The sequence below is a fragment of the Odontesthes bonariensis genome, chromosome 20, assembly GCF_027942865.1.
Source record: "Odontesthes bonariensis isolate fOdoBon6 chromosome 20, fOdoBon6.hap1, whole genome shotgun sequence".
In the NCBI taxonomy this organism is placed as follows: domain Eukaryota; kingdom Metazoa; phylum Chordata; class Actinopteri; order Atheriniformes; family Atherinopsidae; genus Odontesthes; species Odontesthes bonariensis.
Genome location: NC_134525.1, coordinates 22,770,188 through 22,795,451, shown reverse-complemented (window position 1 = coordinate 22,795,451; position 25,264 = coordinate 22,770,188). Strand labels below are relative to the sequence as shown.

General features: G+C 41.7%; 2 protein-coding genes across 4 annotated transcripts; one reads left to right on the top strand and one right to left on the bottom strand.

The window, feature by feature from the left end:
• Window positions 1-1,695: 1,695 nt before the first annotated feature.
• Window positions 1,696-14,278, bottom strand: klhl15 (kelch-like family member 15). 3 transcript variants are annotated; one of them, XM_075452350.1, is made up of 9 exons: window positions 14,052-14,278; window positions 12,702-12,789; window positions 11,042-11,180; window positions 9,975-10,163; window positions 9,652-9,876; window positions 8,653-8,814; window positions 7,514-7,723; window positions 7,179-7,369; window positions 1,696-7,074 (listed from the first exon to the last, which is right to left on the bottom strand). In XM_075452350.1, the coding sequence occupies exons 1-9, from the start codon at window positions 14,110-14,112 to the stop codon at window positions 6,315-6,317; spliced, it is 2,025 nt and encodes a 674-aa protein (XP_075308465.1). In that variant the 5' UTR covers window positions 14,113-14,278; the 3' UTR covers window positions 1,696-6,314. The 3 variants fall into 3 exon arrangements, with proteins under 3 accessions (XP_075308465.1, XP_075308466.1, XP_075308467.1); XM_075452351.1 differs by lacking the exon at window positions 14,052-14,278 and adding an exon at window positions 11,626-11,733 and having other exon boundaries at window positions 12,702-12,784; XM_075452352.1 differs by lacking the exon at window positions 12,702-12,789 and having other exon boundaries at window positions 14,052-14,245.
• A 2,569-nt stretch (window positions 14,279-16,847) lies between these two features.
• On the top strand, window positions 16,848-24,640 carry eif2s3 (eukaryotic translation initiation factor 2, subunit 3 gamma). The gene is made up of 12 exons (XM_075452152.1): window positions 16,848-16,949; window positions 18,136-18,199; window positions 18,294-18,421; window positions 20,078-20,199; window positions 20,418-20,512; window positions 20,921-21,079; window positions 21,596-21,730; window positions 21,818-21,912; window positions 22,008-22,152; window positions 22,903-23,072; window positions 23,976-24,148; window positions 24,241-24,640. Exons 1-12 carry the CDS (start codon window positions 16,881-16,883, stop codon window positions 24,302-24,304), a joined length of 1,419 nt encoding a protein of 472 aa, XP_075308267.1. The 5' UTR covers window positions 16,848-16,880; the 3' UTR covers window positions 24,305-24,640.
• Window positions 24,641-25,264: the final 624 nt, after the last annotated feature.

Sequence of the window (25,264 nt, the reverse complement as noted above, 5' to 3'; positions counted from 1 at the left end):
TCAACAAATATCGTAAACTCTTGTCGAACCGAGAGTTTCAAAGATAATTGCTCTTAAAATCATTGCTCTGTAATCATAACATGTGGGATAATAGATTTAATTAACTCAACACAGGGCGTCTCTGGGAAGAAATACACACTTCAAAGCAAATTAAGTTAGCACAAACTAGCGGATACCAAAAGTTATGGGGCTTTTTTTTGGGACAATTCATCTCTCTGACTACATGAACTTGTGGTTTTTACATTTACCAGCAATCATCTTTAATTTAATTTAATTACACTTTGTTAATCTTTGGGGATAAATATAATTTCTGCAGAATAACATGTTGTCTTAGAGATGCTATAGATAGTTTAAACAAACAAAACAAAACAAAAATCAGCTGACAAACCTTTGGAAAGGTGTAGCAGAGAGAGGTGTGGTTGAAATCTTCAAACATCTCTATTAATTGATCGGTATGTTGTTTTTGTAGCATTAACAGGTTAACTCTCTCAGTAAACAACATGGACAGAAATTTATAGGTAAATATTTTGGGTACAGACACTTTTTCTCAGTGACATGTCCAGGATTACACCAACTGCTGTTAACAAGCTTTGTGATCCTCCTCCTCCAAATATGACAGGTTATTCCCGCTGCATCCATGATGATCAGCAGATGAAATGGTCTAAACTTCTTTTTCCTTTCGCTTATTTTTGTTCCTGCTCTACAACCACATCACATCTTCTTAAGCCAGTCTGATTTTTGGGTCTTATTCCAGGCATTTCTTGGACTTTGGACAGCTCAGTCAGCTGCTCCCACGTGCAAACAACTTACTGGTTGTCATTTTTATGCATAATAACAAATGTAAAAAATAATTCCATCAGCACAGCATGCCAATCAGCATAGAACAATGGTTCAATGATAGCCTATGTGTTTTCATAGAAAAAAAAGCTTGAAATTTCAAGATGATTAAAAAAAACAAAAAAAAAAACATAATATGTTGAGAGATGCTCTCAGTTGAACAAATATTGTCCTCCCAAAATTCCCGCTGTGTCTTGGGGCATCTAACATTTCTTGTGACGATCAAGGGAAAAAACGATTTAAACTTCCCCCTCCTTTTCTCCAATTTGTTTCTGTATTGCGTCCTAAACGTCTTCTCTTTAAACTTCTGGGTTTGGGGTCTTCTATGCACCACTTGGGCTTTTTCCACACAGAAACAACTGTCCTGTTGTCATGGTTACACATAACGGATGTGTAAAAATTATTATTATTATTTTTATTTTTTAAATCAGTGAAAACAGCACAGGATCCAAACAAGTGTACAAAAATTTAAAAAAACATGTTTTCACACACAAAAAAAGCTAATTAGATATTAAGAATATTCATAAGATACAAAGAAAGGCGATATGTTCAGAGTTGCTACATCAGGCTGCCACTACTTTGGCACCATACCAGCATGTAATTTAGTAAATTATCACCAAAATATTGATTAGTCTCCATCTATTGTGACAGCCTTGATATCATGTTAGTAAAACACATCTATACACCAGACATCTATAAACGTTATTATGCAAATCAATGCCACATAGCAGTACTAGTTTCTAATGATTCATTGACAAGTGGGGAATTCATCAAGTTTAATTTTTAAATAATTGTGTCCATGAAAAGTCGACACAGGACAGTAGAAGAGAAATACAAAAGCACACAGGCAGGCAGCTGAAAGTTGACCAATATGAACATTTATTTCTGGAAAGAAGTTACAAATCGTTTCCAAAGAGTTTCTACTCAGATTATAAGATATGTTAATCTGATTTTTACTTTCTTTGTCCGATGCAGTCATTGTAGCAAGGTATGTTTTTTTTCTTTTAATCCTCTATTCTGTTTTCCTACTGACAGACTGAAGACTGGTGGACTAAAGGATGCTGCACCATGACTGAATGTGTCTCAGCTCGGGACAGGAGTACTTTATCGGTTACACGTTTCTTCTTCAAACAGCAACATGAGAAGAGGAGGAGCAGCGAGTGGACTTCAGCGTGGCGCATGTGATGTTCATATCAGTAACACACAGGAGGCTCGTCTCCAGACCTGCCCCCAACTGTGCAAGGAAAAATGACAAGACTGGTGTTTTGGATCCTTAAAAACAAAGATTTGAGTAAGTGTTGAAATTTGGGTGGGGGTATTAAAAGCGTTACACAAAAAGTTTTACTTACTGATATTTAGCTTCTGTTTACAGGGAAATCTGGAAATGACATGTGGCAACACGGCCATGATTGACCAATAACTCAAGTAGTACCAAGAATATTAATTATTTCCAAAAAGGAATTGACTCCCGCTTCTCAGAGTTTTGAAAACATGTTTTTAGTTTGTCCACAAATCCTTGAAATTTGATCAACTTCTTGACTCACAGGAAAATAGTTGCTGAGGACATTTCTTGACTAAAATTTTTCTCCCCCTTAAGAGCACTAATTTATTCAAGTCTAAACTATTTGACAACGGAGAAATGTACATGAGAGATTTCTATCAGTGCCATCAAGTGTTGGAAGAATTCCCCAAACCAAAGTCGATTTGCATGAACGCTGTAAAGCTGCAGCTTAATAGTGTAAACAGTAGAGACTCAGTGGGTGGAATGACATGGGGGGGTAAAAAGGATAATACAATTTTTGTTTTTATGTCTGGAGGAAAGCTAGGTCTGAACCTCTTAAATTCAACAGCTTGTAAATGAGAATCAGATACTGCTGACTATAATGAATTAACTCTAATTTAAACCTGTTTTAAAGTGTGCCTGTAATTATACTTCAACTGAGCTGAAATCCATTATCCGTCAACATAGCAAACTGGAGGACAAAACTTCTCAAAGCTTCCATTCATGAGCCACATGCAGTGCTGCTGGGGCTGAAAGGACGTACAGCAAAGGACAAAAAAAAAACCAAAGAGGACGAGATGTGATTTGAAAACACCACCATTCCCTATTAAATTATCATAACAAATATCCTACTACTGTTACTGCATAGCTTGGTGAAAAGCAATACCTTAGAAAATAAATACGCAGCAAACAGAACTGCATCAGTGTGTGCTGTAGCCCTTTTCACAGTTGGCCTAAAAAAAAAAAAAAAAAAAAAGAGAATATAATAAACATGGAGCTCGCCATCAAGCACGGCTTGTTAGGCTGCAGGATCAAGACGTTTGACTGCGGAGACGTGCAAGCTATACTGTATGACAACAGTGTTTGCATCTGCTGAATAGCTGTGTTTCAGCTGACTTGTCAGTGTCTGAAATTAACACATCTGACTGCGTAAACTTTTGGACATACTGACAAGCTAAATAAATAAATAAATAAAACGTTAAAGCACTGGCTTGAAACAGTTTTTCAAGCCATTAACAGCTAAAAGCTTTGGTTACACTGAGCTTCACTGGTTGTAAATTAATTTCAAACAAATAACTTTGTTGGAAAATAAATGTGAAAATCAGTTTAGAGGTAGGATCTCAAGCAAGAACATCCTTTAAGAAGAAATCTAGAGGTGCTATTAAAGATAATTAGTTTTAGTAGTCTTTTGAGCAGAAATAAAGTCTGATGATGTAAAAAAAAAAAAAAAAAAAAGGGTTTTTTAATCAAAATGGAAGAGAGCGACTAGCTGTGGCTAGCTTTAGCTGAAGCCAAGTTTAGCTATTGATCCATGAATCGATAAGTAGGATAATGGATGGATGTTCCCTTGTTATTATAAAATAAACAATTACGCATAATAAAGATATCTTGGTTTGTTATCCCACAAAATTAAATGAGGGAGCAGTTTAAACTTAAGCAGTTAACTCAACTTGAAGAAATCCAAACTGCTAATTGCCTGCTAATGCTAACTAACTTTTCAGACCCAAGAGGTTTGGTGATGTAACATTTAGTCCACTTTTTTCCCATTAAATTGTAATCAATCAATGCACACTGCCTTCTCTGCTAAAGAAACAGCTAACTACACAGCTAATGTCTGTGGGCTGAATAAAGTGAAAGTTAGCTGCTAAGCTAGCTCAGCTAGCCTTAGCGAAAGCTTGGTTTACCTACAGATCTTGCACCAGTGTAAATAATACAACAAAAAAAATACCCATTTTGATGACCTGGCAAACATTTTTGTTTTTTGTTTCGTTTATTTTAAATACATTAATGAAGTAGCAGCAAAATGAGTTCATGACGAAGAGGAAATAAAAGGAGCTAACAATAAATAGGTTAGCAGATCTCAGTAGCTGCCATCTCAATTTTTGACCAATGAATATAATCCTTTTCGGTGGTTCATCTGCCTGTAAATAACAAAACCAAAATGTTCATAGTTGTAAATGAACCCATTATATTGATAGCCATATAAATAGTGATATTACTAGGACATACAGAGCATTTTTAGATAATTTGTGGGCTTTACTGTAATGGTTCCTTGCTTTGATGAAATCATTATCCGAGACAGAAAATTGTAAAGTCTGGTGCAGAAAGACCTTTCTTTTCTCATTGCTGGTGTAGTTTTTGCTTCTAATCCCATGTAGAACCAATCCGATATCATTACAATCAATGTTCAGCTGGAATATAACCCTTCCTAAAGCTGCTTTCACACATGCACAGGTGTCCTGAAAAGCTCTAGATGTTCCCGAGCAGGTGTCCTGGACTCAGAGATTTTGTCTGATTTTCCACCCGGACCTCTGATAAAATCAGAGAATATTCAGGAGCATTTATTGTTGCTTTATGAGCGTGCGTGTGTGCTGGTGACAGTTTATCTTTTTTGTTGACCTGTATGCTGCTTTCCGCTTGCTCCTCGCCATTATGGATTCATACAAATACATGCAGTACTCATATCAACACAATAAGGAGCATCACTGGCTATTCTGAACGTGCTGAGAAGGAAACACTGATTTCCACGGCATAATTTCACAAGCTGTTCCTCACATTTCCAGCCGGCAGAGCGCATCTACAGTAGAAAGCCTACCTGTTGTGTGCTTGTGTTTTCAGTATCTGCAGAAAAAGACCAGACCAGGTTGTCTGCACTGTCTCCTGATGTTTGATGAAATCTCCGGTGTTTGTGTGTGAAAATGGAGTAACTGTTTCAGCTCCCTGAATACCACTCTACTGTATGAAAATGTTCTTGCATGAGGTCCAGACAGACCTGTGTGGGTACATTGTACTTACTCTTGACTTGTCAGCAAGAAAGTTAATTTCAGACACTACTAAACATCTTCGGCTGTGTTCTAACACTTCAGGTCCTCGAAGTGGAAGCTGGTAAAACTGTTCATCTATACACACAATAAGGAAAGATAAAGTGCAAGGAATGAAGACGAGAGTGAGTACAGCACTGCTGCTTTGAGACAAACACCTTTCCCTTCTACTCTGCAGTCTCCATTAACGTCATTATAATCAGTGATAGCAAATGAAGGGTGAAGCCTTGGTTGCCATGTAGTGTTCTCCCATTGACACACATTAACTCTCAAACTGTGATACAGAAGCAAGAAGGAGGAGGGGGGCACATGGTGAAGCTGTGTTGTATGAACATGAGCACAGTATGGTGGATATCTGGAAGCAGAAAGCAGAATTAGGACTGAAAGCTGGAACGCACTGGAAGCGAAAACTGAATCTATGAATTCGTATCTTGACAGTTCACAGCTGGGGGCAGACAGAAGCATCAGCAGCATGTGTAGCACTCTGTTATAGTATCTGTTCAATGGTTTTCTATCATTTCTGTTGAATATTTGGAGAGAAAATTAACTACACTACAGCATATAGTGTTATATTTTGTTCATATACCTGATTGATGATACCACATCATTCATAGGCCTACTTTTCAAGTGTTTGAAATAGTCTTGGTTTTCACTAACCTATTTCTTAACGACAGCATATTCAAGTACAAAAACTCAGGTAGCAGGAAGAGAAGCGGATTTGGTGCGTGGTGGAGTTACAGTAACAGTGTGACCCTGACGCTTCCAGTGCGTTTCTGCAGAAACTGGACAGCCTAAATACAATAGGTGAGTAGTAGAAGAGGAAACTGACCACAGTCCAAACATAAACTAGCAAAATGTAACTTTTTTTATCTCCTCAACATCATTTTTTCTTAATTTTCTGTGAAAGCTAATTTTGAAAATGTTCAAGGTGACTTATGACGTTTCGCCACGCTTCGATTGCCCTCGTTAGGAAAAGCAACTCTGTGTATGGCCCCAGCCATTTTTTCACCTAAAGGTAAATGCTGGTCTCTGGTTTAAAAGCCTTGCGCATCAGTAGTGTCCCACCTGTAAACACCTAATCCCCCAGCGGGAGACTTCAGTCCTTGAACAGTGCATTCCCATGTCTATAAAAGGAGGTTGTTGTGGAGCGGACCTCAGCTGCAGCGTCTGACGTGCTCTAGCACATACTCTGGGAAGTGCAGACTGCACACCTGCAGGCCGTCCAGTTTGCAAGGCATCCTGGGATACTCGTCCTCCTTCCACTTGTTTTCGTCGGGGTCGAAAGTGAGGATGGAGTCACTGTAGTGGCCGTTGTAACACAGGCCGCCCAGCACCATGATCTGCCTGTCCAACACCGCCACCCCGTGGCCGCTGCGCCCAATGGGCATGGAGGCAAGGATGGTCCACTCGTCAGTCTCTGGGTCGTACACCTCTGTGGACGGGCAGCCCTGCGACTCGAAGGAAGCCCGCAGGATGACGCACACCCCTCCGAACACGTACAGTTTCCCGTTGTGGGAGATCATCTTGTGAAAGCAACGCGCGTAGTTCATTTTAGATTTGTTCTCCCAGCAGCTGGCGTGAGTACCAGGCAGCAGCGGGCCTCGGCTGGCACGTGTCCTGTGAGATTCCGACCCACCTGAGCTCCCTCCTCCGCCCCCACCGCCCGCCTCCCGCCCTGGATCAAACACACACACCTGTTTGGAGGTGGAGGAGGAGGTGATGCCGCCCGTGATGTAGAGTTTACCGTTTAGGACCGTTCCCTCGTGGCCGTACTTGTTCACAGGATACGGGTCCACAAACTCCCAGCGGTCCTCTGTGATGTCGTATCGCTCTGTGGAGTAGAAGGTCTCGTCTCGTGTGCGGCCCGCCACTGCATAAATAAACTTTCCAATGACGCCCACAGCAAACTCCGACCTGCAGACACCATAAATACGCAGCATAATTCATCAGAGAAAGTTTAGTACCTGCAACATCCCTCTCTGACAATCAGTTTTAAAGGCATCTCACACTCCTCTCACCTGGGCACAGACATGTCCGCCATGCGGAGCCACGAGTTCTGCCTGGGGTCGTAGCGGTAGACTTTGGACGAGGCGTGAAACTCTCCGTCTGGTCCGAGCTCCTCTCCGCCCAGCAGGAAGGCAAAGTTGTTTACGATAGCCAGGCAGTCCGGTCTCAGCGGCACCTGAGGTCCCTCCAGCTCCCACCACACCTGAGGAGTAACAGCGCAGGTTATGGACGCCGAGCTTCTCTGAACGCACAGCTTCGTGAACCACTCAAGCTCCTCTGTGTACGTTCGCATGTGACAACTAAAAGTAATCAAGCTGTCATGAATGGTAGAAAGTGGAGTAGCCACCTTTGGACGCTGCAGCAGCAGGATCTTGCTGTTGACCATGCTGTGGCCGATCATTCCCCTGAAGACGGCGGTCTGTGGGCGGACGGAGCGGATGCGGTTGGATCGCGTCTCCACCAGAGGCTGCTGGTTGACATCATGGAAGTAGCTGAGCGCCTGATCTACCTCCTGCCTCAGCTGTCTGGAGTAACGGTAAAACTCTGATGTCTTCACCTGAGAAGACATTAAAAAAAAAAAAAAAAAAAACTGTTTGTCGAAGACTTTGCCACACTGATATTTTCTTAATTCAGAGTAAATTAGATCACTACCAGTTCTTTTTCCACTGTTTCATTATGCGTTATATTTTTTTCTGGCCTAAATGTTTTTGCTTTGTTCAGTTTAACCCAAAAACAGCCTAAGAGGGACAAGGTGTACCCTCACGGACGACCAAAGAAACAGTGAATTAACTTGAAGAAAACTGGCTTCTCTGGGAGAAATATTCAGCCCCATCAAAGAAATGGACCAAGATTCTCCTGACCAGAGCTATTATGTTGGATATAATATCCCCTGAGTACTTTGTTTTGTCCCTGTGGTAGAAAAGCAGAGGGCCAGACACCCGGGGTACAGTAAAACTCCCTGGGAAATGTGATCAAATTGAAGAAAGATGGGAGGAGGAATTGGTGAGGAAAAGTCAACCGCACGGGTACATCATCTAATGTACTCTTCTTGTGTTGTTTTACTGAGGTTATCTCACAATATCATACGAGTGTAATAATCTAAAATAGAAAGAAAAAGACACAAAAGTGAAAGATACTGTCGTCACAGGCAGCTCACACTCCTGTCCTCATATTTACTTACGTGAGTCACAAAAAGTGCAAATGTATGAAGATACAGTTGCTGCTCCACAGAAATATGGGACGGTGTTATCTCTTCTCATTTTATAACGGACGCTGCAGTATTTCTATGCTTAAGGAGATAATAAAGAACTGAAGCACTGAGGCTTATGTTAAAGAAGTCAACCAGCTCTCATTATGGCAGCTAGTTCCATAATTCCAGGACCTTGCAAACCCTCTAACTCCAGTTGGTGCCACATTAGGTCAGTGTTGAAAGACAGGCCTTTGATCAGAGGAAACCCCGGGTTAAAGTGAATCAAATTACCCCACCTTTTCAAAGATGTTGGCAGGGGTCATGAGACAGAAGCGTATGGACTGCACGATGGTGTCCGTGTGCCTCCAGCGTCGCCGGTCATGTCTTAGCCACGCTTGGACGGCTTCGTACAGCTCGATTTCTGGGAAGCGACTCAAAGCGTCGCTGTTCAGGTACGCCTGGTTCAGAAAGAGAGAAGATAAAGCTGTGAGCGATAAAAGAGACTACAGCGGACAAGGTTTGTTGGACAGGTCCAGCAGCTTTGGTTCACTTTTAATGTTCCCCTCACCCTTCACGACTTATATGAGGCGTTATGTAGTCAAGTGGTGGAAATGTGTTTCAGAACATGAACACATTCGTGTCTCAATCATCCTCAGAGGCAAAACGTTTTCTCCCACTAAAGCTGAGCTGTTAAGGTTGGACTCCTGCAACTTAAGAAACATTTTCACAACGTTAGCCGGTCTGCATCCGTGCTTTCTGATGAGCAATCTGAAGCTGTGCTTTGGAAAAGGTTGACGGAAGCAGCACAGTCTGAAAAGGTAAAAAATTGTGGGTTTTTTTGGCTTGTTGAACTGACTCAGTTCTGAGGAAGCAAACATTTCACACACATGACTGATCAGTCGGCTGTTTCTACTTCTGGAGAAGAACAATGAAACAAACACAACACACGCAGTTATGAGGAAATTCTGAGGACTGTTCTCTTAAAAATGGCCAAGGTGACTGCTTATGTGTGTTCTTCCTCCTGTTTTACATTTTCCTCTGTTTATTAGAGCCTCAAAGTCACCTGCTGACGACACTACGCAGCCTGAGGAGCTTCTTCTATGAAGTGACATTTCCAAAGTTTGCTTCAAATTCATCCCACTACTGGACATAAACCCAGAAAATTCTGTTTTATCTTCATATCCAACGTGAGCAGTTGGATATGAATCAGATCGAATGATTAAAGACAGACAGGTGCTGACAGAAAAAGCGAGAATATGACACAGCATTGATGTGAAAGCAGCGTTCTGCCGAACCTGCAGTCTTTCGAGGCTGAGGTAGGACAAGAAGTCTGGTCGGCTCATGAGGGGGACAAAATTGTCGAGTAGGAAATTGTCGAGCTGCTCCTGGACACCCTCCACGCCCACGCTGAAGTCCTCCAGGAGGCGCATGACCTCAGCACAGTTCTCCAGGCAGATCTTAGCCAGCAGGAAGGAGCAGCAGAACTCCACCGCCTCCGTCAGCTGGACGTACATGGCCGCCTGTCGGAACAGGACACACGAGGAGTCTCGCCATCAGCTCTGGGTTAAACACAGAACCTCGAATGAACCGGCAGAGCGTTCAAAGAGTTAAGTGTTACCTGCAGGATCTCCTGCACGGTGGGCATGCTGAGCTCCAGCGAGCCATAGTACATGAACCGGAGAATGTGGCCGAACCCAGCGGCTGTCAGCCCCTTCATGTGGATCTTGTCCTGATCCCTCTCCCGCATGTCTGCTGTGAACATGACCCGGAAGTAGTCGCTCTGGGTGGCCAGAAGCGCCTTGTGGGCCTGTAAGAGGGACACGCAATATCAAATATGTCAAGACATCATGATGTTTAGTAGTCACTCTCTTATGTTAATTCAGCAGGTTTTTTTCTGCCTGTAGAGTCTGAAATGTAGCTCTTGGGTTTTTTTTTACATTGGGGTGAACTTGCTGGGACGTCCACTCCTGGGAAGATTGACAGCTGTGTTGAATGTTTTCCACCTGTGAATAATCTTTCTCTCTGTAGAACGATGGACTCCAAATAGTTTGGAAATGGCCTTATAACCCTTCCCAGACTGATGGGCAACTTGTCTAAGATCATTGCTGATGTCTTTCCTCCTTGGCATTGTGTTAACACACACCTGAATGCTGCAGACCAGCAAACTGACAAAACGTCTGCTTTTATAGAGGTGCTCACACTTGCACTGATCAGCAGCTCCTGGCTGTAACCAGTAAGGGTTCACTGAGTTTTTCACACACTGCTTCTCTGTTTTGTCTCCGTTTTGTTCAATAAATAATGACACAGTCTAATATGTCACGTGTTGTTGCTCATCTCAGGTTGTATTTACTTAATTTTCTTTCTTTTGCACATGGACAAAATGTCAAATTTAGAAAAGAGCCACAAACGCAGGACAGTGATATGTAGAACATGATATTTGTTCACCTTTTTTAACCTGTGGAGCTTTTTATAAACTTAAGTAGATTCCATGTATTTCATAATTAATAATATTGGCACATCCCTACGTGTAGCAGTGTGATCCCTCCAATTATTTTAGGATAAAAATAAAGCTCGCTGGGAAGAAGGAAACAGGTAAAGAGGGTGTAGATACGGAAGCGTGACCCGTTAGCATACAGCTATGGCTTTAGTTAATATGTATATGAGATCTTTGCTTTATCTGTTTACCTGGAAGTGGTGCTCCTCTATTAGTAGCGTGACATCAAGCAGCAGATGCTCCTCGTACAGCGCCCGGAAGCCCGAAGACACACTCCCATCGTGCACCTGGGACAGGTACACCTCCACATCCGCCCCCGACATAACACACCTGAAGGCGTGACAGTTCGAAAACATGAGCTACGCTAACACACGGAACAAAGAGATAAACTGGAAATGACAAAAACTCTTCAACGAATCCAGCACACACACAAAGACATTCAGGCTCCCCAAAAATAAAAGGTTTCTGTTTGTGTGAGCGCTGCTGCTGCTGAGAACACTAAGTCAGAGGCTGGAAGGACATTCAATAGGATGCTCAGCTTTAAAAGCTCAGCAGTTCAGCTGCTGCATCTCATTCACAGCCAAATGTACAGGGGGCTGGCACGCTGGGGAAATACCCCGCTGCACTGCAACACAGTGAGAGGAAAACAGGCAGCCATGCTCACACACCGAGTTCATGACAAAGAACACCAAGTAAAAAGTGAACACACGAAAACATTCACAAACATCATCCGTTCATTGATAAGCAAACACACGTACACACACAGCACACTCACCTCTGATTGGCCACGGGCATGTCAGAGGGGGTTGTCCGAGCCAATCAGAGGACAGTGCCCCTTGTGTCCAGTAGATGCTAACAAAGTCCCTTTCTGAGCGTCAATCACCTGAACGACAAAGTCAACACAACCGCCACGTTAAAGCATGAACGCCATAATTATGGCTAAAAGTGTGCCGACCGACGTTTCGCACTCACATCTCCTGTCCACACAGTTTTAACCAAACTCTTTGTTTCAAAATGTCGCAACAATAACAACAACTGTGGTGAAATTCAGCGTGAATCTTGTAGCCATACTAAAATTTGGATTAAAAGAATAACCCCAGTTTAAAACTTAAGACTGCAGCTTGTTAGCATAGCTCATCAATTCCTGAATGGATTCATGTGTTATAACCAACCAACAAGGTCAAATAACTCCTAGATTTGCTCCAATTTTGATAGAAATTCAAGGTAATTGAACCAAAGATGGCATAAAAAGTGTGTTTCTTAGTGTGTTGTTTTGTTTACTCACAAATAAACTGTCAAGCTGCACAACAGAGAATGCTAATGGGAAATAATATCTTTGAATTTTGCCTCGATAACAAATGAGTTTTACACCCTGATGGATTCGGAGTTTGGCCTGTCAGATATATCAGTGGCTGTGATTGTGTTTTCTTAACAGAGCATAAAGCAGAAAAATTAGCTCCAGCTCTTATAAGATGATGAAAAGTTAAACACTAACCCCATAACATAACTTTTTCAGAACAGCTTTGGCAGACTGTATTTAGAAGTAAAAAAAAAACCTGAAAGTGTGTCAGTATAAGAAAAGTTTTTACTTTCTTTAAATTAACATACACATCTCGCTAAAAACAAACAAACAAAGTTTTAATGTTCTTATGACAGAATAACTTGATTAGCTTTAATTTAACAGATATTTAACAAATATCTTTGTTTAACTGCAGCATTTTGCGTACCGGCTGTTACGTTACCCCAAAATAAAAGGAGCTGAAATGAGGACCGATGTCCAGAGAACTAACGATGCTGAGTTTTTTATCTAGGTTTTAACACACAGTGGGATTGAGGGGTTGAGAGTTGTACCTTTTGGAGCCCGGGGGAACAATCACAGGCTGTGACGGCTGAGCGCTAAGGGGCCGCTCGCATTTCCTGTGTTTATGTTTCCCTGGTTCTAACAGAGGAGACAGAAGAAGACGCTGTAGTCCGGGATGCATTCAGGGATCAGTTTGTGTCAAAGAACAGCACAATAAACCCTTAATGTCAGCTGTGTTTGCATTAAAGCAGAACTTTAACAGTAATATTTGGGAAGCTGTCATTTCACATCCCTGTAGCTCCTCCTACTGCTCATACAAATCCATCCTGAGCAAAAACAGACAGTGTCAATCACAAAAGTATAGAGTTGCCATGGTTACAGGCCCCCTTCCTCTGCAGGGAGGGAGCTTTGGAGACAGAGCTGAAGCACAGCAGAGAGGAACGGGGAGAGTTCTGCTTTAATAGCTCATTTTTTTCCAAAAAAAACCACACCACTTAAACTTTGCTTCTCTTTTTAGAGTGGTGTTTAGTCAGTGTGTAACTAGAAAAACATCAACAAGCTTCTGTAATGACACCAGAAGTCTGTGGATCTCTGCTCTTCTTCTAGATTATATTCCCTCATTTGGTGTTTTTATGGTGCTGATAGAACGCTGGTCAGCCATTAAAATCCTAAATCTGTTATTTAGTACATTTTTCCTGATAAAAGTATCAATTAATTAAACTAAAATGAACATTAAGAATGATAATCTGATTACTTCAGTGCTAATCTACAGCCCATTAGGGAGTAAAAAAGGATAATTGTGTAAGTTTTTACATTAAGAGGTCTCCTCTTGTGAGTGACCTGACCTGGAATTCCTCTGACTGACGGAGGATAATAAAAACAACAGGTGAGCCAGCACATCTCAGACAGTACACACGTCTATAAATTACACCTTACGCCAAATGTCTGGTGATAAATTAAGATTTTAGTTTGCTTTACTGTCATATTTCATTCAACTGCAGGAGCAGCACAGCAGGGCAGACTAAAGGCTAACAAAGAGGAACAGACAGTGTTGCTTTGACGTATTTATTTGCATTTACACCAATATGGGCAGCTTAAATGCCACATAGTGTTATCCTGCCTAGTTTTATTATAACAACAGGAGGGGAGGGCTGCTACATGCTGAGATGAGAGCCCCAAAACAAAGGCTTCACATAACGGTTCACTCTCAGCTCTGGTATCCGGAGGGAAGCCGTTGATTCAAGCTAGTTTTTCAGATGATATGTTGAGGGAAAATGTAATAAATAAAGATTTTAAGCTCCTCGGCTGGCTACCTATCCGGCCAAATTAACTGTCACGATTCTCAGCTGTGATGACCTGGGGAGCAGCTTTAGCTTAGCAGCTAAATCCAGCCGTCTCACCTCGGCGGTGCGAATCCCCACAACCCCTCTTCGACCAGGCAGCTCTGGCTCCTTCGGACATGAAGTTGCGGGTTCGATTCCGGGATCAAGAAAGCGGAGGGCAGCGGTGCACTGCCATGTTTGTGTTCAGGTCCATCTGTCAGACGAAGAGACCCCCCACACGGCTCTAAATTAAACGGGTAACGAGCCACAGCGGTCCACGGGCTTTACGAACGCCATCTTCTGTACCGGCGTCATTTCCCTTTTGGGCGGAACTGAAGGGCGTTGTGCAGTGTAACGAAGATCGTAAATTCACAATGATGTGTCACTACAAGTAAAATTTAAATTTAAAGTGATAGATAGATAGATAGATAGATAGATAGATAGATAGATAGATAGATAGATAGATAGATAGATAGATAGATAGATAGATAGATCGATCAATTTTTCTTTATTAAGCCACTTAGGTCTGAACTATGAATCATTAAAGCAGAAAAAGGCTCCTAACTCAAGGGATGAACCAATGTTGTGTGTTTTAAAATAGTATCTTTAGTCACTTTGTTACTAGCGGCCTGTAACAAAGACACATCGTTTGTTCCCATTTCTTTAGTTTCATCTATGAAAAACTCCAAAGATAAAACCGTTTGACAGACAGAAAATAGTATTTTTACAGCAACAAGGTGATTCCCAAAGAGCTATTAGCTGAAAACTTGGCAAATCTCAGCATGGTGTGCAGTGTGTCCTTAAAACATTTGAGGAAACTGGACAAGTGGAGGACAAAAGAAGAAGTGTCAGGCCTAAAGAACTATCTACAGCAGATGAACAGGATCTGAAAGTGATGTCCTTAAGAAAGAGGAAAAAATCCAGCAAAGACCTGACCCAGGAGCTGAGAGATGCATCTGGACCTTCAGCTGATCCATCTGCTGTTGGCCCAAGCCTCATCAGAAAAGGTCTCCATGGAAGAGTGGCTGTCATGAAGTCGTTCTTAAAGAAGGGAAACAGGGCAAAAAAGCTGAGCTGTGCCAAAGGACACAAGAAGTGGACTGAAAATCCGTGGCAACAGGTCTTATGGAGGGATGAATCCTCCCCAGAGCCGAGACCTCAACATTATTGAAGCAAAGATATTATATAGACATGTCTAATTCTTATTGACATTTCAAAATATATTTTTGTAAGTCCACAGTTTCCTATTAGTTAAAAACAAGCTAGATTAGAATGAATCAGAAATGATTAATGAAGAGAATACTTATATAGTATCAACAGAATAAATCAAAAGTACTCAAAACAATCACAAAATTGCTCTCACAATATTCATAAAAGAGAGTCAAAACTACTATAAAGCAACTCAAAGCAATCAAAATGACAAGAAAGATATGCCAAAGGATAAGAAAAAGTACTTGAACCGTCTACTAGGACTAAAATGACCAAAAAAACACACAAAAATACTCACAAAGACAGAATGAACCTGAAGACATGCTACCCTGCCACAAAGACTCTCAAAATTGTCAAATATCAACTGCAACTTAACTACAACAACACCTAAAACAAACAAAAATATCCTAAAGGACCATATCAAAATGTTAAATAATGCCAATATCAAAAATTAAAATGTGCAGGAACAGAGACCAAAGTATCACAAAATGAATCAATTAAAAATAACTACTAAGATGTTCAAAACAATCACCAAGACTCAAAATGACCAAAAATAGAAAAAAATGACCACATATATATAAAATAATTACTATAAAGAAATCCAAATCATCGCAGAGACCAAGAAAGAGATGCAAAATGATGCTGACCATATGTCGACAAAACGGAATCATGAAAAATTAAAAAAACAGATGCAAAGCAGCAACAAATAGACATAAAACCCCCACATAGAAAATTAATAAACAAAATGAGATGCCAAATGTCAACAAAGACACTTAGAATAACTGCACATAATCTCTGAGTGTGGTTGGGGTTTGTTGCCCATGTTTGGATATAATTCATCCACCACTTCAAGAATTATTAAAGGAATGATTATGATTTATTAATCGAGTAATTACATAAATCAATTATCTAAACTTTAATGATAAGTCAGGATCTAGATAATAAACATTAAAATAATAAATAAATAAATAAATAAGTAAATTTAAATTCAAATAAATAACACACAATTTATTCCATACACAATGTAATAAACCAAAAATAAATCAAGCTACTTCAGATGACATAGTGCTTTATGGATTGTATTTATATGTATGAAATAACATTTATTAAAAAAGAAATTTACGTGTAACAAAATTTGGTCAATAAAAATTCAATCAAATAGAAAAATGAAAATAGAAATTATAATTAAATTAAATAGTTAAAAATAAACAACAAGCCTTGGGACTTCCTGGGATGAAATTATTTCAAGAACTACAAACCAGATTAAAGGACTACAAACTGTATTTGGATCACGTCACACTGCAACGACGGACCTAACACATGAACAGAAAAAAAGGAAGATTCTTTTAAGTTTATTTTTAGGGAAGCAAAATCAAGCGACGCATGTATCCCCTAAGGTTATTGGCAATTATTAGAATGATATAAAATACGGCAAGTTCAATAAACGTTTCTTTACGGTAGAGATAAATTGCATCAGCCGTTGATAAAGGACCCCGTTGTATTGGATACTAAATTTTGGTCATTGTAATTCAAAGCAAATTGAAAAAATCTTATTGTTTTAAAGTTGTCCTATATTATTCGCCCCCGTGGAGAGAATTAAATCATTTTTAAACAAACGTTTGGTCAAGAGAACTGAGGGTTTCGTTAGTTGATCAGGCATTCGCCGGAGCCGGCTCTTCCATTCCCTTTTCCTTCAAGATGGCGGGCGACGAGTCTGGTACAACGCTTGGTCAGCCTCACCTGGCTAGACAAGATCTTAGTACTTTGGTAAGTCTTTCTTTGATGGCGTTTACAGTTCTGTGATTTTATGTCAGCGACTACTGGTCCATCGTTTCACCTCATCAACTCAAGAAAAAGTGGGAATATTAACATGTACGGTCGCTGGGGCTGCGCCGCCTCCACCCGGCACATGACGCCAGGCCCGGCGGGGCGGATAGCTCAGTGTTGGATTCTACATCTTTTTATTATAAAACAAACGGTTCTATATTTGGCATGATTTTCCAGTGTAGTAGTTATGAGTGCCGGTGGTGTCTGCTTATAGATCTATGGACCCGGGCAGCTGCAACTTATGTTGTGAAACTGTAGAGAACCATTTGTTTTTTGGTTGGGATTCAGGTCTGGATAAAGCCATGTTTAGACGTACATCCAGTCTTATAAAAACCAACAGTTATGGCAGAATTTTTTCTTAAGATATATATATATATATATATATATATATATATAGTTCATACACTCCTTTAAATATTTATTTGAAACTGCTAAAATGTGATTAAAATAGTGCAGGACTTGTATCACCTGGAACATAGTTGTATGTGGTTAATATAGTAATGCTGCATGGTAATGAACAAAGTGTTATTGGGGTTTGCTTACAAGGACAGAAAATTAGGTTAGCAGAACATTAGTTTTGTCATTTAGGAGCTTTGGTGTTTAAAATGTGAGATTAATTATAGATTAAATATAAAAGAAGCTGAGAAAGTTGTATGATAACTCTTTGTTTTTTTTTGACAAACTCCTTGGGAGACTGTATTTGTCATTTTGCTATCAAAAGCTTAGCCTGGATAGCATCAAATTAATGTTATGAACGTTTTGTAGATTGTAAATACGACACTAAGTCTGATATTTAGTCCTCCGGATACATTTTCATAGATGGCAAAAAGTTTGCAGTCTAAACATTTAAAGCTGATAGGAAATTTATTAGCTCATTTTCACACTCGCGTAACAAAAGTATTTGTATTGTAATGTTGTTAAGGTTAGTTGTGTATATCCACTGGCAGGAGGCAACCGTTTTAACCATTTTAATGTTGAATTGTTGTGTTTTATGAGCCGTACAGAGTCACTTGTGTCAATGTGCTGCCTCTCTTTGTCCCTATTCACCTCCAGGATTAAACACAGGCTGGCTGCCCGTGTTGTTTTTATTGTATGTTTTGTCTGATTTTGAGTTTGCTCTCGGCAGAATGTGTCGACCTTGACGCCGCTCTCTCCGGAGATCATCAGCAGACAGGCTACCATCAATATTGGTATGGAACTCATATTGATCAGTTTTGGAGACTCTGTGCAAGTTAAAATGGACGGCTCTGTTTTGACTCCGGTCTTCTTCCTTCTTGCTCTCAGGCACCATTGGTCACGTGGCCCATGGAAAATCCACAGTAGTGAAGGCCATTTCTGGCGTGCACACCGTCAGGTTCAAGAACGAGTTGGAGAGAAACATCACCATCAAGCTAGGATATGCTAACGCCAAGGTGAGTGGAGCTGTTTCTGGCTAACTGCTGCCCCTTTCATTGTTTTAAAAGGTTACAAAGCCCCCTGTATATTTCTGGAAGTTCTACAATCACCAAAGTTGCGTTTATACTGCGTAATTCTTAGAATAAGTAAATGATTTGGAGCTTTTTTGGATTGGATTACACCCACCATATCAGAAAACACTAAATGGCACAACATGTCTTGATCTGATGTAGATTTAAGAGTATTCTGATATTTTTTAGTATTGTTCTTCCAGCAACACAAAGTGTCATGAGTGATGTGCCATTCAGTGAGAGAGCTGTGTTACAAATTGAGGTCATTGTAAAGCTGGTACACTCGTTCAGAAGAGTATAATAAAAGATGGGGTATGAGATCTTGGAAAAACGGTTCCTGCAAGCTATATTTTTGAAAATACACAACTTTGCCTCTCCCTTCAGCCCACCCCTCGAAACCACGCCTTCAAAACACATGAACGAGTCACGAGTCTGTGAACGCGCAGGGGGGAGGGGTGAGGGGGGCTGACGGTTGATTGGCATGTCAGAATCCAATAGAAGTAACTCTCATCATTACTTCTATTGGTCAGACATTTCCTCTTGCTACACCCTCTACAATGGACTAAAATATTTCGTTTTTTTTTTCCAAACATTCTATTTTAGTGGGTGCACACAGACCCCACCTTTAATGTAAAAAGAAAAATGAAGAAGGTGTCTGAAGCTGCTCAAGCTGGGTTGAGAACTGTCCAACACATTATTAAAACCTGAAAGGACAGTGGTGAAGTATCATTTCTTTTAGGGAGAGACATGGTTGAGAGAATATCTTGAATGATTGTGATCAAAGAACATTTGAAAATCGACTCAAAGCAAGTATTTCCACTTTCCTCTGTGTGTCGGGACCAAACAGCTGTGTAGCCTTTAGGGAACTGCTCATCAGTGAGGATTATTGGAAAAAAAGGTTTCAGCTCGAGACCAAATGAAAAGGTGAGGTGGTCTCTTTAAGATAATTTAAATATCAGGATGATCCAAGTAAAGGTTTGTAGATAAAATGGTCATCTGGTTGTCGTGTTGTCCACATTCAGAAGCGCTTGTCTTGTGTTTGGAGTTGTGATGCGATCTATGATGGTTGGTCACATTCTGTTATACATACTCGTGTCTCTGTTTCAGGTGTCGTGCACACAAGTCTTTCTCCTGTCATTAATATTCAATTCTACAAAATACAAGTGGCTCCTGGTTGTTGTGGAGAACTGGCAGCTTCTTATCATAGATCTCTCAATCTCTCTGGAATGAGTTTACACAGTGGAAATGTCAGTCATGGTTGTTCTCACCAACAATTAACCAAAAGCTGCTCAGTTTCCTGAACAGACCAGTTTATTCACCGCGCTCTCCATCGTGTGTCTTGTTTTCCACCCCGCTGACTGTTCCAGAACATCGAGCAAGATGGATATTAGATCAGATTGGGACGAGTCCAGCCAGCCTCGCAGATCCCGTCTGTAAAGCGTTCACATGTAGCGATTCGTGACTCTTGTTTACCTCAGATGTGTGTCATTTGTTCAGGTTTAAAATCTTGTAGTCTGAACTTGGCTTTTGAGTGGACTCGCACATATAAGGATTTCCAGAAGCTAATCCTCACCTCCATGTCTGTGTTCCCACATGTTTTAGGTCTACAAGCTGGACGAACCCAGCTGTCCCAGGCCAGAATGCTACAGGTCATGTGGCAGCAGCACTCCTGATGAGTTTCCCACAGATATCCCTGGCACCAAGGGCAGCTTTAAACTGGTCAGGTACGACTGGGAAGAAAAGGGGAGCAGTTTCCAAGTAGTTTAGAAACTGTTTGACATAAACAACGGCAAACTTTTCCTCTTTTTATTTGTAGTAAACTAAATATCTTAAAGTCTTGGAAAGTTTCTCACATTTCACAGACAAAACTACTATGGAGAGTAAAATAATTGTTCGTTGTAACCCAAATAAAGACATTTTCTTCTTCTTCTTCTTCTGACAGACACGTGTCATTTGTTGACTGTCCTGGTCACGACATTTTGATGGCAACCATGTTGAACGGAGCTGCAGTCATGGACGCCGCCCTCCTGCTTATTGGTAAATCTCTGATTGATTCAATGAGTGTTTTACTCAACTTGCTTTATGTCCCAACAATGTGTCCGTAGTGACTCTATGGGTCATGTACTGATGCTTATTTACACTACTAAAACATTGTTTTGTCTTAATAGTTTGGGAATACTGTTGTAATCTAAAGTCACTTTGGGAAAAATCTCAGAGTATTTATGACGAACATCCAAGCTGCCACTTTGTCTCCAATATGCCAAAGTTTTGTTCCTATATTTTCAGTATCTAATTAAATAAACACAAGAATCTAGATTAAAGTCAGCATCACTGCTGCTATTGGCTCTGAGAACTGAAGTCGAACACCAAACGACCCGTATCAAAGATCGGACTCTAGTCAGATAACAGGAGGCAGATTGAATTCTTTGTCCTTTGTCCTTCCAGCGGGGAATGAGTCGTGTCCTCAGCCTCAGACGTCAGAGCATCTGGCTGCCATAGAGATCATGAAGCTGAAACACATCCTCATCCTCCAGAATAAGATCGACCTGGTGAAGGAGAGCCAGGCCAAAGAGCAGTACGAGCAGATCCTCGCCTTCGTGCAGGGTGAGTTATCTCGAACCTGACCTCGAGAGAAGCTCGTCCATCAACTAAAGCAGTCTTCTGGAGCACATTTGCCATGGCAACGTTTTTATAACCTCATACCTCATAATCAGATAACAGATGAATTTCTATTCAGAGCTGCATTCATTTTACACCAAGATCTTGTACTGATGATGAAGAGTCGGATCGCTGTGTAGTCTTCTCCCAGAGATTCTCGGTGGGGTTTAAAAGAAGTCATTCCACGGGTGAAAATGTCCCACTTTTACCCCGTTGTCATCTTAGAATACGTCCGGACCATTATTTTCTTTTGCCAGGCAGTGCATGTTGCTATGGTGACCACCTTCGACAAGCAGCCCAAACCTCTCTGTTAAGCTTTTTGACATTTTAGTTGCTTTTAGTCGTTCCAACTGTTGAGACTGAGCTTTATCAGGAGGTTTATGGCTTTTTTTTCGGTTCCATCTTGAAATGTTTAGTGTCCACTTTGGGAATCTCTGCTCTAACTAAATGTTTCCCCGGCAGGCACGGTGGCCGAGGGCGCCCCCATCATTCCCATCTCAGCCCAGCTGAAGTACAACATCGAGGTGGTTTGTGAGTACATCGTCAAAAAGATTCCTGTACCCGTCAGAGACTTCATCTCCGAGCCCAGACTCATCGGTACGAAGAAACACGTTTTAAGTCTTTCATCACTTATTTGCTCTGTGAAGGTTATTGTAGTTTAACATCTCATATCTGTTGTTTCAGTCATCAGATCTTTTGATGTGAACAAGCCCGGCTGTGAAGTCGATGACCTGAAGGGGGGAGTGGCCGGGGGAAGTATCCTGAAGGGCGTGCTGAAGGTGAGAATTTTGACCTGCTCGTTTTGAACTGAAACAACAAACACCGACACCTCAAATCGATTCACGTGTGGTCCTCTCCTCTGTGTGACCTCCAGGTGGGTCAGGAGATCGAGGTGCGGCCCGGCATCGTCTCCAAAGACCAGGAAGGAAAGCTAATGTGCAAACCCATCTTCTCCAAGATCGTGTCTCTGTTCGCGGAGCACAACGACCTGCAGTACGCTGCACCCGGAGGCCTCATCGGTGAGACATGCTCTGCTCTCATTTAGCTTCATCTCCACGTTTTTAGTCTCTTAAGGAAGAAGCACACAGAGCCGTGGATCTACCCTGAGCTTGTGTTAAAAGAGGGCAGTGAAGCTTAAATGTTTCCACAAAAACTTTATATTTAGATGCATAATCAGAGTAAACTAAAGCTTTTCGGCCAGGTGCTGTTTCAGGGCTGGTGCTGGAGCTAGTTCCCAGTCGGCTGTAACTGAGAACTGCCACTACAGAGCTGCGTCAACATGTCGCTTTAAACGTTATATATTAAAACACCCAGCAGTGGTTATAAATTCAGCCGAAGACGGGGTTTTGTAAATGCTGCTCTGTTTGGCACATTGGGCACAAATCCGACCGGAGATATAAAACATTACACAGCAGAACACTGAGGTCAGGCTCTTCCACTTCACAACCACACTGAAGCTCATTTTTTATCATGAATTAAACAGACGCTCTGTATTTTTAACATGTTGGTCTCCATAAAGGAGCTTTGTCGGTTAGAAAAGAAAGAACTGTTTTTTTTTTCCCAAGTTTGGATCTGGTTCCGAGGTTCAAATCTAAAGAGTTCCAGTGGACTTGAAGACATATGTACTGAAAACAGTATCATGTTCAGTGTCTGGAAAGCTTGTAAATATATATATATATATATATATATATATATATATATGCTTTAAAGAGAAAAATGTGAAGTGTGTGTGTGAAGTAAAACCGTCAGTGAAATGTGTGTTTGCGCAGGTGTGGGCACGAAGATCGACCCGACGCTGTGCCGGGCGGACCGTATGGTCGGTCAGGTGCTGGGCGCCGTCGGAGCGCTGCCTGACATCTTCACCGAGCTGGAGATTTCTTATTTCTTGCTCAGACGGCTGTTGGGAGTCCGCACAGAGGGAGACAAGAAGGCTGCCAAGGTGAGCTGTGCATCATGGGAAATGTAGTCCAAATCCCTTTGAGCGATGAGAGAAGAATATCTAGCCCCTTTCACACTGCCGAATAACCCGCGTTTAATTCGCGAATTTAGCGTGTCCGCTGTTGTGTTCACACTGCCGACCCGGGCTGCCGCGTCAACTCGACTCGCCTTTCGACCCGCGTCGGACCCTAGTCTTTTTGCCGAGCCGAGTTTGATGTGAACGCAATCGACGCGGGTCGGACGTGGGCGTGACGTGAGGAGTTTAAAAGACAGAATGGACAGCTGATTCAGAACAACAGCGACAGGTGAGGACAAGTTTTACTCTGTTTTAGCCTACATCAAGTTCGAGACATTTTTTAATATGGCCAACTGGGGAGACAAGGAGGTCCGCGAGCTCCTCAGCCCCCGAGCAGAGGACGTTATTTACCGCCACATGTCGGGGACGGTGAAAGATGGACATCTGCTGGAAGGGCTGGCGAGAAAGATGGGAGAGCTCGGTTTCCCACGCAGCAAGACGCACCGTAAAGTAACATCTCCATGAACTGCATTGCAAAAACGAGTTCTCAAGGTGTCCCGCCATAGTTTGTTTGAAAAATTTGATGCAGACAGGTGTATTTAACCCTACCTCCGGCGCATGGCTTGTGCCTACGTCATTGTACACGCCCAGCATTTTATGTGTTTCGTGTGACGCTCTGCCACTAGGCAACGCCCCCTGAACTCGGCTTCAGGCGACACGGGTCACCCTGACACGCCAAGCGTTCACATTGCTCGACGCGGGTCGAAGGTGCAATTTGGACCCGCTAAGGTAGCGGGTCGCAGTGTGAAAGGGGCTTCTGTTTGAAGGTGTTGAACTTGTCTGGCCTGATTGTGTTAAACAGCTTCTGTCGTTTTTCCCGTTTTGCAGGTGCAGAAACTGTCCAAGAACGAGGTGCTGATGGTGAACATCGGCTCGCTGTCGACGGGCGGCCGTGTCAGCGCCGTCAAGGCTGATCTGGCCAAGATCGTCCTCACCAATCCTGTGTGCACAGAGGTCGGAGAGAAGATCGCTCTGAGTCGACGTGTGGAGAAACACTGGCGGTGAGAATAAAGACGGAAACTTTCCCAGAATATTAACCAATGTGTCCAGGTGCCATCAGAATATGTAATCGATCTATTTTTATTTTTCTCAGTCTGATTGGTTGGGGACAGATCAGGAGAGGCGTGACCATCACACCCACAGTGGACGACGACTGAGAATACCAAACCAGAACATCAGCCGGACAACACAACCATCCGACTCCTCTAGGCTATTTTTATTTTTATTTTTCTCACATAGAGGACGAAGAAAGAGAACACAGCACGGACATTTCACAGGTTTAAAGACGCTTCCTCCTTCTTGTCTACACTGTTTTCTCTGCAGCGGCACTCAAGGGTGGCATGCAACTGATCTACCTCCTGCTGGAGATAAAGGAGGGCCCAGGAGTAGAGGAAGTTCTTTAGACTTTCATAACAGTCCTGCAGACACCAGGAGTCTATTCAGTGCAGAGGTTTCAACAGATTTCAAATCTAATAAAATAAATTTGGAAGGAACTTTCTTGTCCTTGATGTCTCATTGTTGCATCTTATTTTCCTGTCTGTTTGAATGTTAACTGTAATTATAGCTTATTATAGCTGTAATTTTCCTTAATTTAAGTGGCAAATGGTTAAGTCAACCTCTTTATAAGGCTCTGGTACATAATAAAGGGAAGCAGCTGAAGGTACAACGGCCAAACAGTTTAAAACGCGCGAATTTTCCCGAGAAACATGAAGTGTATTGTTGCCATGGATACAATTGTTGCATTGCGGGCTTTTGGCCAATATTGACTAAAATCTTGGTTTGTCAATTCCGAAATAGCTGTTAGTAGTTAAAACTCGTGATTATCCGATTTCAATGCGCAGTCCCCTTCGCGATTCTGATTATATGATAGTTTTCTCATAATCGCGAGGGAAAAGTACAGCAGCTAGACTGAATTGAAATGACGCAGAACTCCCCTGAAATTCCACAGCATTTATCATTTTGTTAATCGAGTGACGGCTATCAATACCTCTGATGGTACACAAGATGGTACACAACAAAAGGAAACGGCTCAAGGCTAATTCGGCATATTTAAAGTTGCAAGATATAAGCTATAGAACAGGTTATAACCCCTAACAGAAAATCTTGCTGCTATTGTG